At 32.5% G+C, this 16,827-nt stretch overlaps 2 protein-coding genes across 2 annotated transcripts; both read left to right on the top strand.

Annotated features, from left to right (window-relative positions):
* Positions 1-2,508: 2,508 nt before the first annotated feature.
* Positions 2,509-7,022, top strand: LOC149564659 (putative serine/threonine-protein kinase PBL22). The gene is made up of 8 exons (XM_089816209.1): positions 2,509-3,019; positions 3,215-3,274; positions 3,384-3,491; positions 3,586-3,705; positions 5,490-5,711; positions 5,892-6,010; positions 6,394-6,654; positions 6,813-7,022. Exons 1-8 carry the CDS (start codon positions 2,509-2,511, stop codon positions 7,020-7,022), a joined length of 1,611 nt encoding a protein of 536 aa, XP_089672335.1.
* A 4,489-nt stretch (positions 7,023-11,511) lies between these two features.
* LOC149564658 (putative serine/threonine-protein kinase PBL28) lies at positions 11,512-16,026 on the top strand. Its single transcript, XM_089816208.1, has 8 exons — positions 11,512-12,016; positions 12,213-12,269; positions 12,377-12,481; positions 12,576-12,695; positions 14,483-14,758; positions 14,885-15,003; positions 15,396-15,656; positions 15,817-16,026. Exons 1-8 carry the CDS (start codon positions 11,512-11,514, stop codon positions 16,024-16,026), a joined length of 1,653 nt encoding a protein of 550 aa, XP_089672334.1.
* Positions 16,027-16,827: the final 801 nt, after the last annotated feature.

Here is a 16,827-nt window from a genome sequence, read left to right as displayed (position 1 = left end):
TTTTGAGTTTTATTGTCTATCTACCTAGCATTTTATATTTCTAAACATATTATTTCTTCCATTAACTACAATTTTAACTATGTATTTTTAATATTTTCTAACATTTAAACTAAAATACAACATATAAACATAAAACTAATTAATGTATAATAAAAATAATAAAATACCTATAAAAATAAGTAAATATTCATTAAAAAAAACTAAATATTCATCTAAAACTACTAAACATTCATCAAAATGAAGTAAATATTCATTAAAAACTATTGAAAAATCATAAAAACAATTAAATAATCATTAAAAATACAAAAATGAATATATCTGGTATGCTAAATGCTCGAAGAGGAAGCACTAGGCCTCGCATGAAGCCCTAATGGGTCAGCGAGCCCATAGGGCTTCGAACGAAGCCTTGGGCTTTGTTTGAAGCCCAACCGACATGGCTTCACATGAAGCATTTGCTTCGCTTGAAGCCCCTAAAACAAGAAAGTTCCTTTTTTCATTCACTTCGTTCATGATGAAAAGTGGGAACCAGTACCATGGCCTGACCCATTTAATAAGTTTAAATTTCATAGTTATTACTCACAACTAATAACTGAAAATGTGTTGGACTAGCATCTATAGATAACTGAAAGGAAATATTTAAATAATAGTCTTCCTTGGAAATTCAAGAGGCTACTTTAATTTTTTCTAATTTTTCAAAAAAGAAAAATGATATTTTTCTAGGATATGATTACAAATAGAAGAGGAATTATTACAAGCACAAACAACCAAATGATAGAAAAATTGAAGAAAGAGATTCAATAAGATAATTAAATGTACATAAGTAAGAAAGACAAAAAGAATAAAGCTCATTTATCAATAGGTGCTATCACAATTATTGAAATGTTCATTATTATTATTTTGTTGATAGCTTGGATTTTCTGCAAACTCATTGATGTGTAACTATTAGATATGAAAGAATGAGCTATAGGCTGTGAACCTCTTTGAATAAAAGCCAATGACTAAGAAGCATCCATTCTACCTAATTCATTATTCTGATTCTTATTTTAAATATTCATCACCTATAGACCAAAGAAAAGACTCACTGACAAGTGTATTCACAATTACTTGATGTTGAGTTTGCAACAACAGTTATAAAATCAGGACAAAAGCTGGAATAAAAGTATGCCCATAGTCTTTTGTCATCCTCCAAATTGCATGGGGATTTCCGACAACGAATACAAACAAAGAGAATATGAGGTTTGCCACCTAATTATTTAAATTGACAGGAAACCATCGTAAGAAAATATGCATGTGGGACATCTACTTCGATGATCTCGATCAGAGTTTTGTCCATCGTAATTGAAAAAGGTAAAATAGAGAGTTTTGTAGATTATACACATCTCACAAAGTTTTGCGAGTGGGACATCCACAACGTTAATCACAACATAAGTTTTGTACTTTATAAACAGTTCACCAACTACTTCCCCAAAAGAATTCAGGCAACTGAACTGCCTTTTCCGCGCATGTTTCCCTTTTGCAAAATAATGCGTAGAATATCAAGCCGAGAAAGGAGAAGTCTTGTTGAGCAGTATTTTAACAAAGGTTATGATGATGAAAAAAGAAGAGGAGGAAGAAAGTTCAGACAATTGGCAATTTATATTGCTCTCCTTACCATATTTGCCTCCAGTAGGACAGCCGATGCAGGTATTTAGCACTTCTGTGTAAGCATAATCTTGACCTATTAATAGGCCAATTCTGATTTTCTTATGCACAATCTAAAGATATAATATAGTCCAGTTTTGCTTCTCGTTAGCATGATTTTATACAACCTTAATAGATATGACAATTTCTCACAAACATAGATCTAAATTTAACATTAACCGAAACCTAACACTACCTATTCTGATAAACTGTCAAAACTAGAAACCTCAACAGTTTTATTAGGGTTTAATGTAAACATTACTTCTTAGAAATATTGATGTTTTATGGTAAGTCATGCTTGAGCACTTTTCTAATTGTATAATTGTAATCTTTCACTTACAACGTCATTTCAACTTCCTGCTGTTAAAACAAATTCTCAAACTTTGAGCCCTTGAGGGATAAAATCTCATCTACTGGACTGTCCAACTCGAATTTTTAATACTTGCAATAATAATAATAGTGGTATATATTCTGCATGTTCATAGGATTGAATATTTTGTTATATCTTTCTAAAGAACTAAAACTTTCTAAGATTGCCAGCAGAAATTTTTCTTACAATTCATGATGTTTCTGCTATATCTAATACTCTTACACTTTTTTTTTATCAACTCTTTTCTACTAAAGTATAATACTTGAGCAGTTTCCTTGTTCTACTTTTTTATCTTTTGTGAATACTAATGCCATTTATTTCATTTCCATCCATGGCTGGCCCGCCCGCTTAATGAAATCTGAACTGAAGAATGTAGTCTAGATTTCAAGTCATACCCATATTCACCTTCTTCCAGCTGCTTGTATAGATCTAATAGCTATGTAAGATGGGGGAGCCTGATGGCAGAAGCGTGCTGCATGGATGCTTTTGTGGCTTTTACTCATGCATTGGCAGTGAGAGCAAACCATAGTGGGGGTTCCACCTCCATCTTCTTGGACAAGGATGAGATGTTGGCTTGTAAAAACACTCTTATCCAAAATCGCCCTGAGCTTGGAAACTGCTCCTTTGATCAGTTTAGCAAAGATGGAGGTGGTATTTGCAACAATGAGACAGTTGATGGCATTGGCAAGAAGCTTGGAAAGCAGTTGAATGCTCTAACGACAGTATGTAGTAGTGGTACACTTAAAGAGAGGGATAATATGAGCAACACCATGGCTTGTAGAGACTGTTTTGGAAATTTCACTTATGAAACAAGGGTTTTGAGTGGTGGAAGTGATGTGCCAGAGAATACACACGATTGTGGACTGCCCCTTATGATTGCAATGGCTGCTCCTCGCATAGGTGATTATCAATGGATTCGCGGGTCCTTGCCCACTTGCATGGTAAAGACACAACAGGTTGATTTCTTAAGTAAGTTCTTTCAAAACTCTGTTAAAGTTTGGACTTGATTAGGATGTGATAAATCCGGAAAAATTACTTATCACTCTATATGTACAGAAAAAATCATGTTTTCAAGAGGTGCTTGTAAGCATCATATCGTAATATCTAAACAGCTCTTTCCTAGTGATCCATTTTTAACTTCTTTTTGTGAGGGTTGCTTTGCAGGTGGTTATAAATATCCCCATCGGACGTTCCTTCCACCAGAGCGTTCAGGAGACAAATCTGGTCGCCGTCCTTATCATTACACCAAGAAATGATCAATAAATGTCATGATAGTTTTTTGTTTTTTTTAAGCAAGTACCGATTCTAATTAGGCTTGTTTCTCTCTCAACAGCTTTACGGCCAGCAGAAGTTATCGCTGGCCTCCTTGCCATTGTTCTTATTTTTCTAGTTTGTGTTTCTCTCTGGACAAAGATGAAAAGAAGGATAAAATGTATTGGGGGTAAATGTTTAAAACATGTCTTATTTATATTACAACTTTCATCATGGGATTGAGCTAGTACCACATCAATATTGTTGTTTTTATTCTATTACAGATGACAAGAGCAAAGCAGTTGGTGCAGATGGATCTCCTTTGATTCGATTTTCATATCAAGAGATATTAGATGCAATGAACTATGCGACTCCCTGGGTATTCCTTGGAGAAGGAAGTGCAGGTGATTTTTTGAACCCCTAAAGTGCACTTCTTTTGAATCATATAGTATGTGGGAAAAAAGAGAGTTCAAAGTGCTAGAGAACATACTAGAGTTTAGGATGTGTCATTTGTAGAGTTCATCACATGTGTACATGATTTGCACCTGTTCATTTTTAAAAAAGTTAATTTATAAATAGAATTGCATGAGTACAGATTTGATATAATGAATTAGTTTATAGAGTTCAAGTATTATATATAGTACGGTTACATTTCATGTAATTATTTAGTTTAGTTGTGAATTAATTAATTTATTATTTTAGTAATGATAATGTGTAAAACAAAAAAGTTTTATGGTTTATTAAAGACTTATGATATAATTTTGTGATATTTTTGTAATAATATGTACAGAAGAAAAATTCTTATGTAGTAATTATTAAATAGTTATTCGACTTCATAGAACATCTACATAGAAAAGTCTGACTCAATATGAACTAAATATAATTAGTAGAAATATCTATGTAAAAGAAGCTAAGATACATAGTGTTGAGGCATATGGTTATCTTAAATAATGTGAAGACCTCTATGATAGCATGCTTCATATTTTCCTGCACAATTATTTCAAAAATATGAATTACAATTTTGTTTATAACATTTTCACTTTATTTGAACTTCAACAAAAAAAAGTTAAAAGGAGATGTATATAAAAGTCTCTAAAGTGAGGATATAAAGTGATTAGAACGGGGTAAATTAAACAAGACAATTCCTTGTAGAATCCAAAGAAACTCACATTTCAATGTCAGATTAATGTTCAATATTTGCTTCTAATTTCAAATCAATGTTATTTTGTAATCAAGACCCTTTCTCTACTAACTTAATAAAAAATATTTGCCTCTAATTTTTCTTCCAAATTTTGTATACACAAATTGTTATTAATATAAGAAAATAATAAATATGAGAATAAGATAATAAATATAAGTAAAAAATTAAATATTTAGAAGAGTACTATAACTCTTTAAGTTGAATAAATAGGCTAAATAGCTACATGTGATTACAGGTGGCTTAGAAATCTCTCAATTAGCTTAATAAATTATATACAACATGTCAATTATATGAAATATTTAAAGTGCTAACAATTAATTCAATTTCCATGTAATTTTATGTTTAGATGTTCTATTGAATAGAATAGACAAATTAGTTCTAACTCATGAAATCATTGCTTTTATATTTTTTCTTTTGATAAATAGGTATTAGATTTATTATTTATAAAATATAATATATTTGAATATTAAAAAATTTCCATGAAAGCAAACCCTAAAGTCCATATAGGCCGGCTAACACCTGCTCATAAAACAAATAAAAATTAACAATTTACACCATCCATCAATAGAATATATTCTAAATATTCACTCTTCTGTGTTACTTTGTGAACTTACATATGAAATTATTATAAACGTTAGATAAATATCTATTTAGAAAAAGTGAAACATACTGATGAACAAAATAAAATACCAAAGAGAATCGCCATCTCAAGAAAACTTACACCACTCCTGCCACGAAACTATATATTATGTACTGAACACTACTAGATTCTTAGCAAATTGTTCCTGTATAGAGTAGCGGTTTTGGCGCAGTATCCTGGTGCACCAAAACTGCTCCTATCTCAAAACAGTTGCTTTACAAAAATGCTCCTTTATTCTGAAAAGCATTAATCAGCATAATGATCCCCATTTTTAGTACATTGTATATTTTGATATTTTATCCCCATTGAAATTGACAGAGCTCTCAAAAAATGCCCAATTGTTGCAGGAAAAGTGTACAAGGGAAAGCTACCCAATGGCCAGTTTATAGCCGTTAAACACATTTGCAAAGACATTCCACAAACCGATGCATTCACAAATGAAATTGAGATCCTTTCAAAAATCAGGCATAAAAATTTGTTAACTCTGCTTGGCTACTGTGAAGAGCATGGTGAGAAATACTTTGTTTATGAGTATTGTGCCAATGGAAATCTGTCTCAGACGCTTCGAGGTAAAAACTCTACTCTTATTACTCATTTTATCAGTTCACAAATTCACTTTTCAGGTTTCCCTTCAACCAACTATAATATATATAACCTCCATTTTCCATTGATGAAAGTTTGGTTGCTCAAGAAGATTAATGATGCAATTTCATTTGACATTCTTTCAATCATTCGCTAAACTTAAACAGGCCAAGAGGTTAAAGTGTTGACATGGGTGCAAAGAGTGAAAATTGCATACGACTGTATCACTGGCTTGCGTTCTCTTCATCTTTATTCAGAAGGAAGCATAGTTCATCGTGATATAAAGGTAAACCTCAACCAACAATTCAGTCTCTTCTTCAAACTTACATTGACTTGTTTGTTCTTTAGTCCATTGATCAAGTCCTCAAGAGGAACAAACTAAATCAATTTCCTTTCTCTAAAGCCAAAGATTGGAAAGTAGGACATAATAGACTAAAACTTCATTTGATGTAAGATGAGGTTCTTATTCATGACCTTACTAATGCATAATTCTGAAAAAATAAGTTTATCCTTAAAAAACCATGAATACATACTATATATATAATTGACCAGTGATATGCCCATACACTCAGTATTTCGATAGATATAATGCCTCCTATTCAATTGTAGGAATTGGATAAGCTATTCCTATTATGTGATTTATTTTTTCTGCATATTTTTGCATTACAGCCAACGAACATCCTCCTTACGAAATCGATGGAAGCAAAGCTTGCAGATTTTGGGCTTCTGAGAATGTTTAAGATTCAGGAAACAAATGTTTTCACTGAAGTGAAGGGCACATTGGGATATCTAGATCCTGAATATGCTAGTAAGGGAAGATTAACATGTTCTAGTGATATTTACAGCTTTGGTATAGTTTTACTCCAACTTCTATCTGGTAGAAGAGCAATTGACATCGATCAATCTCATCGAGAATCCCTTGTTAAGAAGGTCAATTTTCTCTGTATACTCAGTTTTTTTTCTAGATGAGATTTTGTTTTAGTGAACATTACCAATTGTAGAAGTTCAATGGTTTTTCTATAAATTTTTGTTTTATAGCTCAATGTAAGATGGGAAGTGATAGTTATCATAACTTGATGGTGTTGCAGGCAAAGAGGGTTTGCCGGAAAAATCCTATCGATCCTTCAAAATATGCAGATCCAAGGTTAAATGGGGAATATAGCAGGGAAGCATTTGTGATTCTACTACAATTGGGTGTTCTTTGCACAGCTTCCTCAAGCCAAGGACGTCCAAGAATCTCGGAAGTGTATGAAGAGATAGAGAGAGCTTTAAAGATTTCTACTTCCATAGCCTTGTAGAATGCAACAATCTCACGTTAGACCGCCCTAAAAAAGCAATATTCAGGATGTAATTTTCATTGAAGATGGTTGTTCACATGAATTGAATGTTTTGGTACGAGCTCGCTCTCAAGATTATGTAATCTAAAAAGCATTGGGTTTTTAAAAAAAATACAGTGGATGTAGTTGTCTTTTGAGAGAAGTGGACTGGTTTCAAAATTTTGTTTTATTATGGAGTTAAAAATTTATAAAAAATTGTGGTCACATCAATTTTATTATTTTGCATATTCAATTTACAAAGTAAATAAATTTAAAATAATAATTAAAACAATTGTGAGAAGTTAATTTTTTTTAATAAGATATAAATGTTAGCAAAATAAAATTAAACAGCTGACACAATTTCTAGCCTAGCCTTACCTATAATGCACCTACAGCAATCTTTAGACTTAAATGCAGGGGTGCTATTATTCAAGGAAAGATTCTAATCAATCATCCAATTTCTCAAATTCTTCTTTAGCATAAAGTGGCAGAAGTTACTAAAAGAGACTTAATTAAATGGAGAAAGGAAGAAGAATACCAATCTTTAACAAAAGTGAACAATTTGAAGGACATTGAGCTACCTCACAACCACTTGGAATAATGAAAAAATATCTGCAAGATAGCATAATTCCTACCAACTATAGGAAGGACAATTTAGGAAGCTTGTATTGGTTCTTCATAGAAGAGGTGGACGCCAACTTTATTGTGAACATAGGAAAAACACAACATAAATGAATCTTCTCCGCAATCTAAGGTTGGGGCTTAGGCTGTCCATGATCATGGGATGTCATCTACAAGTACACCATGTGCAAACTAAATGTTAATATCACAAGAACATAAGGGGTCAATAAGGGGAATCCATATAACTACAAGAACATGTATTCAATATTAAGGGGTTGTGATAGGTTCTATTATTAATCTAAGGTCATAAGGGGTCCTATTAATTTTTACAAGTATTTCTAAGGTCGTAAGAGGCCACATATAAGGTCCCATTATGTCTTATTAGTAATCTAAGGTGTTCATAAGTCATATTAGGTATTAATCATAATAAATTAAATGTAGGGGAGAGAAATTTAAGAGAGAGAAAGTGAGTGACAGGAGAGAGAAAGCAAAGAGAGAGAAAGTAAGGAGAGAGAAAGTAAGAAGAGGGAAAGTAAGGAGAGAGAGTTCAAGGAGAGAAAGTGTGAGGAGAGAGATAGTTTAAGGAGACAAAAAGTAAGAAGAGGGAGAGAAAGTGAGGAGAGAGTTAAATAAGAGAGAAAGTGTGAGGAGAGAGAGTGTTCAAGGAGAGAGAAAGTGTGGGGAGAGAGAGTTCAAAGAGAGAGAAAGTAAGGATAGAGAAAGTGAGAGGAGAGAGAGAAAGTAAGAAGAGAAAAAGTGAGAAGAGAGAAAGTAAGGAGAGAGAAAGTGAGAAGAGAGAAAAAGTAAGGAGAGAGAAAGTAAGGAAAGAGAAAGTAAGAAGAGAGAGAGAGTTCAAGGAGATAGAGAAAGTATGAAGAGAGAGAATTCAAGAGAGAAAGTGTGAGGAGAGAGAAAGTGAGGGGAGAGAGGGAGAGAGAGAAAGATGAGAGATAAAGTGAGAAGAAAGAGAAAGTAAGAAGAGAAATTGAGAAGAGAGATAAAGTGAGATGAGAGAGTGAGGAGAGAGAAAGTAAGAGGAGAGAGACAGTAAGGAGAAAGAAAGTGAGTTGAGAGAGTTCAAGGAGAGAAAGTGAGACAACAAGAAAGTGAGGAGAGAGAAAGTAACGAGAGAGAGAGAGGAGAGTGAGGAGAGAGAAAGTGAGATGAGAGAGAGTGTGAGGGGAGAGAGAGAAAGAGAGAAGAGGGAGAGAAAGTGTGAGGAGAGAGAAAGAAGATGGAGAGAAAGTGAGAAGAGAGAGAGTGAGGAGAGATAAAGTGAAGAGAGAGAGGAGAGAGAAATTGTGGAAACAAAGTGAGAAGAGAGAAGTTTAGGAGAGAGAAAGTGAAGAGAGACATAGTGAGGAGAGAGAAAGTGAGAAGAGAGAGAGACTGAGGAGAGAGAGAAAGTGAGGAGAGAGTGTGAAGAGAGAGAACACTCTAAAGAAGAGAGAGAGTGAGGAGAGAGTGTGAAGAGAGAGAACACTCTAAAGAAGAGAGAAAGTGAGGAGAGAGAGAGTTTTTCTAGATATCCTAAGTTTTTATTTTTTAATTCATCTAGAGTTTTAAAGTATGTTGTTTTCTATATCTAATCCTATTTTTGAGTTTTATTGTCTATCTACCTAGCATTTTATATTTCTAAACATATTATTTCTTCCATTAACTACAATTTTAACTATGTATTTTTAATATTTTCTAACATTTAAACTAAAATACAACATATAAACATAAAAATAATTATGTATACTAAAAATAATAAAATACCTATAAAAATAACTAAATATTCATCTAAAACTACTAAGCATTCATCAAAATCAACTAAATATTCATTAAAAACTACTAAAAATTCATAAAAACAATTAAATAATCATTAAAATTACAAAAATGAATATATCTAGTATGTTAAATGCTCGAAGAGGAAGCACTAGGCTTCACACGAAGCGCCTAAAACAAGAAAGTTTCTTTTTTCATTCATTTCACTCATGATGAAAAGTGGGAACCAATACCATGGCGTGATCAATTTAATAAGTTTAAATTTCATAGTTATTACTCACAACTAATAACTGAAAATGTGTTGGACTAGCATCTATAGATAATTGAAAGGAAATATTTAAATAATAGTCTTCCTTGGAAATTCAAGAGGCTGCTTTAATTTTTTTCTAATTTTTTAAGAACGAAAAATGATATTTTTCTAGGATATGATTACAAATAGAAGAATAATTATTACAAGCCCAAACAACCAGATGATAGAAAAATTGATGAAAGAAAGAGATTCAATAAGCTTATTTAATGTACATAAGTAAGAAAGACAAAAAGAATAAAGTTCATTTATCAATAGGTGCTATCACAGTTATTGAAATGCTCATTATTATTATTTTGTTGATAGCTCGGATTTTCTACAAACTCATTGATGTATAACTATTAGATATGAAAGAAAGAGCTATAGACTGAACCTCTTTGAATAAGAACCAATGACTAAGAAGCATCCAGTCTACCCAATTCATTATTCTGATTCCTATTTTAAATATCAACTATCACCTGTAGACCAAAGAAAAGACTCGTTGACAAATTCACCATTACTCGATGTTGAGTTTGCAACAACGTAGTTATAAAATCGGGACAAAAGTTGGAATAAAAGTATGCCCATAGTCTTTTGTCATCCTCCAAATTGCCACCTAATTATTTAAATTCACAGGAAACCATCGTAACAAAATATGTATGTGGGACATCTATTTCGATGATCTCGATCAGAGTTTTGTAGATTACACGCATCTCCCAACCTCTTCCGTTAAAGAGAATGGGGCCAATTATAGATTCACAAAGTTTTGCGAGTGGGACATCCACAACGATGATCACAACATAAGTATTGTACTTTATAAACAACTCACCAACTACTTCCCCAGAAGAATTCAGGCAACTGAACTCCCTTTTCCGCGCATGTTTCCCTTTTTGCAAAATAATGCGTAGAATATCAAGCCGAGAATGGAGAAGTCTTGTTGAGCAGTATTTTAACAAAGGTTATGATGATGAAAATAGCAGCGGAGGAAGAAAGTTCAGAGAATTGGCAATTTATATTGCTCTCCTCGCCATATTTTCCTCCTGTAGGACAACCGATGCAGGTATTTAGCACTTCTGTGTAAGCATAATCTTGACATATTAATAAGCCAATTCTGATTTTCTTATGCACAATCTAAAAATATATAGTCTAGTTTTGCTTCTCGTTAGCATGATTTTATACAACCTTAATGGATATGACAATTTCTCACAAACATAGATCTACTTCTTAGAAATATTGATGTTTTATGGTAAGTCATGCTTGAGCACTTTTCTAATTGTATAATTGTAATCTTTCACTTACAACGTCATTTCAACTTCATATTGCTAAAACAAATTCTCAAACTTTGAGCCCTTAAGGGATACAATCTCATCTGCTGACTGTCCAACTCAAACTGTTGATACTTGTAATAATAGTGGTATATATTTTGCATGTTTTTAGGATTTAATACTTTGTTATACCGTTATAAACAACAAAATCTTTCTAACATTTCCAGCAGAAAGTTTTCTTACAATTAAGACTCAAGATTGCCTGCAGAAAGTTTGCTTACAATTCAGGATGCTTCTGCTATATCTAATATTCTAACACTTTCTTTTTATCAACTCTTTTCTACTAAAATATAATACTTGTGCAGCTTCCTTCTTCTACTTTTTATCTTTTGTAAATACTAATGCCATTTCTTTCATTTTAATCTTAATCTGAACTGAAGAATGTAGCCTAGATTTCGAGTCATACCCATATTCACCTTCTTCCAGCTGCTTGTATAAATCTAATAGCTATGTAAGATGGGGGAGCCTGATGGCAGAAGCGTGCTGCATGGATGCTTTTGTGGCTTTTGCTCATGCATTGGCCGTAAGAGCAAACGATAGTGGGGGTTCCACCTCCATCTTCTTGGACAAGGATGAGATGTTGGCTTGTAAAAACACTCTTATCCAAAATCGCCCTGAGCTTGGAAACTGCTCCTTTGATCAGTTTAGCAAAGATGGAGGTGGTATTTGCAACAATGAGACGGTTGATGGCATTGGCAAGAAGCTTGGAAAGCAGTTGAATGCTCTACAAACAGTATGCAGTGTTGTTACACTTGAAGAGAGGGATAATATGAGCAACACAATGGCATGTAGAGACTGTTTTGGAAATTTCACTTATGAAACAAGGGTTTTGAGTGGTGGAAGTGATGTGCCAGAGAATACACACGATTGTGGACTGGCCCTTATGATTGCATTGGCTGCTTCTCGCATAGGTGATTATCAATGGATTCGGTCCTTGCCCACTTGCATGGTAAAGACAAAACAGGTTGATTCAGGTAAGTTCTTTCAAAACTCTGTTAAAGTTTGGACTTGATTAGAATGTGATAAATCCGGTAAAATTACTTATCACTCTATATGTACAGAAAAAATCATGTTTTCAAGAGGTGTTTGTAAGCATCATATCGTAATATCTAAACAGCTCTTTCCTGATGATCCATTTTTTAACTTCTTTTTGTTAAGGTTGGTTTGCAGGTGCTCATTCCTATCCCACTTGGATGCTTCCACCAAAGCGTTCAGGAGACAAATCTGGTCACCGTCCTTATCATTACACCAAGAAATGATCAATAAATGTCATGATAGTTTTTGTTTTTTTAAGCACGTACCGATTCTAATTAGGCTTGTTTCTCTCTCAACAGCTTTAGCAGCAGAAGTTATCGCTGGCCTCCTTGCCATTGTTCTTATTTTGGTAGTTTGTATTTCTCACTGGACAAAGATGAAAAGAAGGATAAAAGGTATTCAAGGTAAATGTTTAAGACATGTTTTATTTATATTACAACTTTTATCATGGGTTTGAGCTAGTACCACATCAATATTGCTGTTTTTCTTCTATTACAGATGACAAGAGCAAAGCAGTTGGTGCAGATGAATCTCGGTTGATTCAATTTTCATATCAAGAGATATTAAATGCAATGAACTATGTCAGCCCCTGGGTATTCCTTGGAGAAGGAAGTGCAGGTGATTTTTTGAACCCCTAAAGTGCACTTCTTTTGAATGTGGGAAAAAAATAAGTTCAAAGTGCTAGAGAACATAGTAGAGTTTAGAATGTGTCATTTGTAGAGTTCATCACATGTGTACATGATTTGCACCTGTTTTTTTTTTTAAAGTTAATTTATAAATAGAATTGTATGAGTAGAGATTTTATATAATGAATTGGTTTATAGACTTGAAGTATTATATAGAGTAAGGTTACATTTCATGCAATTATTTAGTTTAGTTGTGAATTAATTAATTAATTATTTTAGAAATGATAATATGCAAAATAAAAAAGTTTTATGGTTTATTAAAGTCTTATGATTTTATTTTGTGGTATCCTTGTAATAATATGTAAGGAAGAAAAATTTCTTATGTAGTAATTATTAAATAGTTATTCCACTTCATAGAACATCTACATAGAAAAGTCTAACTAAATAGAAACTAAATATAATTAGTAGACATATCTATGTAAAAGAAACTAAAATACATAGTGTTGAGGCATATGATTATCTTAAATAATATGAAGATCTCTATGATAGCCTGCTTCATATTTTCATGCACAATTATTTCAAAAATATAAATTACAGTTTTGTTTATAACATTTTTACTTTATTAGAAGGAGATGTATATAAAAGTCTCTAGATATAAAGTGATTAGAAGGGGGTAAATTAAACAAGAGAATTCCTTGCAAAGTCTGAGAAACTCACACTTCAATTTTGGATTAATGTTCAACATTTTCTTCTAATTTGGAATCAAAGTTATTTTGTAATCAAGGCCTTCTCTCTCCTGACTTAATCAAAAATATTTGCCTCTAATTTTTCTTCCAAATTTTGTATGCACAAATTGTTATTAATATAAGAAAATAATAAATATGTGAATAAGATAATAAATATAAGTAAAAAATTCAATATTTAGAAGAGTACTATAACTCTTTAAGAAGTTGAACAATAGTTACTAGCAAAAACATGTTAAATAGCTACATGTGATTACACATGTCTTAGAAATCTTTCAATCAGCTTAGTAAATTATGTACCGCATGACAATCATATGAAATATTTAAATTGCTAACAATTAATTTAATTTCCATATAGTTTTATGTTTAGAAGTTCTATTGAATAGAATAGGCAAATTAGTTCTAACTCATGAAATCACTGCTTTTATATTTTTTCTTTTGATAAATAGGTATTAGATTTATTATTTATAGAATATGATATATTTGAATTTATAGAATATAATATATTTGAATATTAAAAAATTTCATAGATATGAAAGCAAACCCTAAAGTCCATATAGGTCGGCTCATAAAACAAATTTATAAACAAAAATTAACAAATTACCCCGTCCATCAATAGATTTCTAAATATTCAGTCTTCTGTGTTTCTTTGTTAACTTACATCTGAAATTATTATAAACGTTGGATAAATATCTATTTAAAAAAAAGTGAAACATACTGATGAACAAAATAAAATACTAAAGAGAATCGCCGTCTCAAGAAAACTTACACCACTCACTCCAGGAAACAATATATTATGTACTAAAAACTACTAGATTATTAGTAAATTGTTCCTGTATAGAGTAGCGGTTTTGGCGCAGTACCCTGGTGCACCAAAACTGCTCCTCTCTCAAAACAGTTGCTTTACGAAAATGCTCCTTTATTCTGAAAAGCATTTAATTAGCATAATGATCCCCATTTTTAGTACATTGTATATTTTGATATTTTATCCCCATTGAAATTGATAGAGTTCTCAAAAAATGCTCAATTGTTGCAGGCAAAGTGTACAAGGGAAAGCTACCCACTGGCCAGTTTATAGCTGTTAAACACATTTGCAAAGACATTCCACAGACCGATGCATTCACAAATGAAATTGAGATCCTTTCAAAAATCAGGCATAAAAATTTGTTATCTCTGCTTGGCTACTGTGAAGAGGATGGTGAGAAATACTTTGTTTATGAGTATTGTGCCAATGGAAATCTCTCTCAGATGCTTCTTGGTAAAAACTCTACTCTTATTACTCGTTTTATCAGTTCAAAAATTCACTTTTCAGGTTTCCCTTCAACCAACTATAATATATATAACCTCCATTTTCCATTGATGAAAGTTTGGTTGCTCAAGAAGATTAATGATGCAATTTCATTTGACATTCTTTCAATCATTCGCTAAACTTAAACAGGCCAAGAGGTTAAAGTGTTGACATGGGTGCAAAGAGTGAAAATTGCATACGACTGTATCACTGGCTTGCGTTCTCTTCATCTTTATTCAGAAGGAAGCATAGTTCATCGTGATATAAAGGTAAACCTCAACCAATAATTCAGTCTCTTCTTCAAACTTACATTGACTTGTTTGTTCTTTAGTCCATTGATCAAGTCCTCAAGAGGAACAAACTAAATCAATTTCCTTTCTCTAAAGCCAAAGATTGGAAAGTAGGACATAATATAATTGGTATAGTGTAATAATTAAGTTATAGTATCATGAAGACTCAAACTTCATTTGATGTAAGATGAGGTCCTTATTCATGACCTTACCAATGCATAATTCCGAAAAAAATAGTTTATCCTAAAAACCATGAATACATACCCACACACTCAATATTTGGATAGATATGATGCCTTCTATTCAATTGTAGGAACAGGATAAGCTATTCCTGTTATGTGATTTTTTTTCTGTATATTTTTGCATTACAGCCAACGAACATCCTCCTTATGGAATCCATGGAAGCAAAGCTTGCAGATTTTGGGCTTCTGAGAATGTTTAAGATTCAGGAAACAAATGTTTTCACTGAAGTAAAGGGCACATTGGGATATCTAGATCCTGAATATGCTAGTAAGGGGAAATTAACATGCTCTAGTGATATTTACAGCTTTGGTATAGTTTTACTCCAACTTCTATCTGGTAGAAGAGCAATTGACATCGATCAATATCATCGAGAATCCCTTGTTAAGAAGGTCAGTTTTCTCTGTATACTCAGTTTTTTCTAGAAGAGATTCTGTTTTAGTAAACATTACCAATTATAGAAGTTCAATGGTTTTTCTATACATTTTTGGGTTTATAGCTCAATGTAAGATGGGAAGTGATAGTTTTCATAATTTGATGGTGGTGTTACAGGCAAAGAGGGTTTGCCAGGAAAATCCCATTCATCCTTCAAAATATGCAGATCCAAGGTTAAATGGGGAATATAGCAGGGAAGCATTCGTGATTCTACTGCGGTTGGGTGTTCTTTGCACAGCTTCCTCAAGCCAAGGACGTCTAAGAATCTCGGAAGTGTATGAAGAGATAGAGAGAGCTTTTAAGGTTTCTACTTCCATAGCCTTGTAGAATGCAACAATCTCACATTAGACCTCCCTAAAAAAGTGATATTCAGGATGTAGTTTTCATTGAAGATGGCTGTTCACATGAATTGGATATTTTGCTACGAGCTCGCTGTGAAGATTATGTAATCTATAGCATTAGGTTTTAAGAAAAAAAATACAGAAGTTTAAAGTGGACTGGTTTCAAAATTTTGTTTTGTTATGGAGTTAAAGTTTCAAAATTTATAAAAAATTGCGGTCTCAAATTTTTTATTATTTTGCATATTTAATTTATATAGCAAATAAATCTAAAATAATAATTTAAAAAAATGTGAGAAATTAATTTTTTAAAATAATTGATAAATGTTAGCGAAATAAAATTAAGTGGCTGACACAATTTCTAGCCTTATCTATTATGCACCTAAACAATCTTCAGATTGAAAAGCAGGGGGTGCCATTATTCAAGGAAAGATTCTAATCAATCATCTAAAACAGACTATTAAATGGAGAAAGGAAGAAGAATACTAATCTTTAACAAAAGTAAACAATTTGAAGAAACTTCCTAACCAATTGTTTGCACTTCGGAATGATAGTAATGAATCAAGAAATTCTGTTATGAAATTGAGCTACCTCACAACCAACTGGAATAAGGAAAAAAGCAAAATTCCTACCAACTACAGGCAGGACAATATAGAAGAGGTGGAAGTCAGCCTTAGTGTGAAAACAGAGAAAACACAACATAAATAGATTTTCGTTGCAATTGATATAGAAAATTATAATAATTTCACCCAACCAAAATTTGACCACTGATAACCAATACTACAAGAAT

This window comes from Cupressus sempervirens, chromosome 3, assembly GCF_028749045.1.
Source record: "Cupressus sempervirens isolate cs-2001-9-10 chromosome 3, ASM2874904v1, whole genome shotgun sequence".
NCBI classification, from domain to species: Eukaryota; Viridiplantae; Streptophyta; class Pinopsida; order Cupressales; family Cupressaceae; genus Cupressus; species Cupressus sempervirens.
The sequence above is the reverse complement of the archived record's forward strand: the minus strand, read 5'-3'. Positions and strand labels throughout refer to the sequence as shown.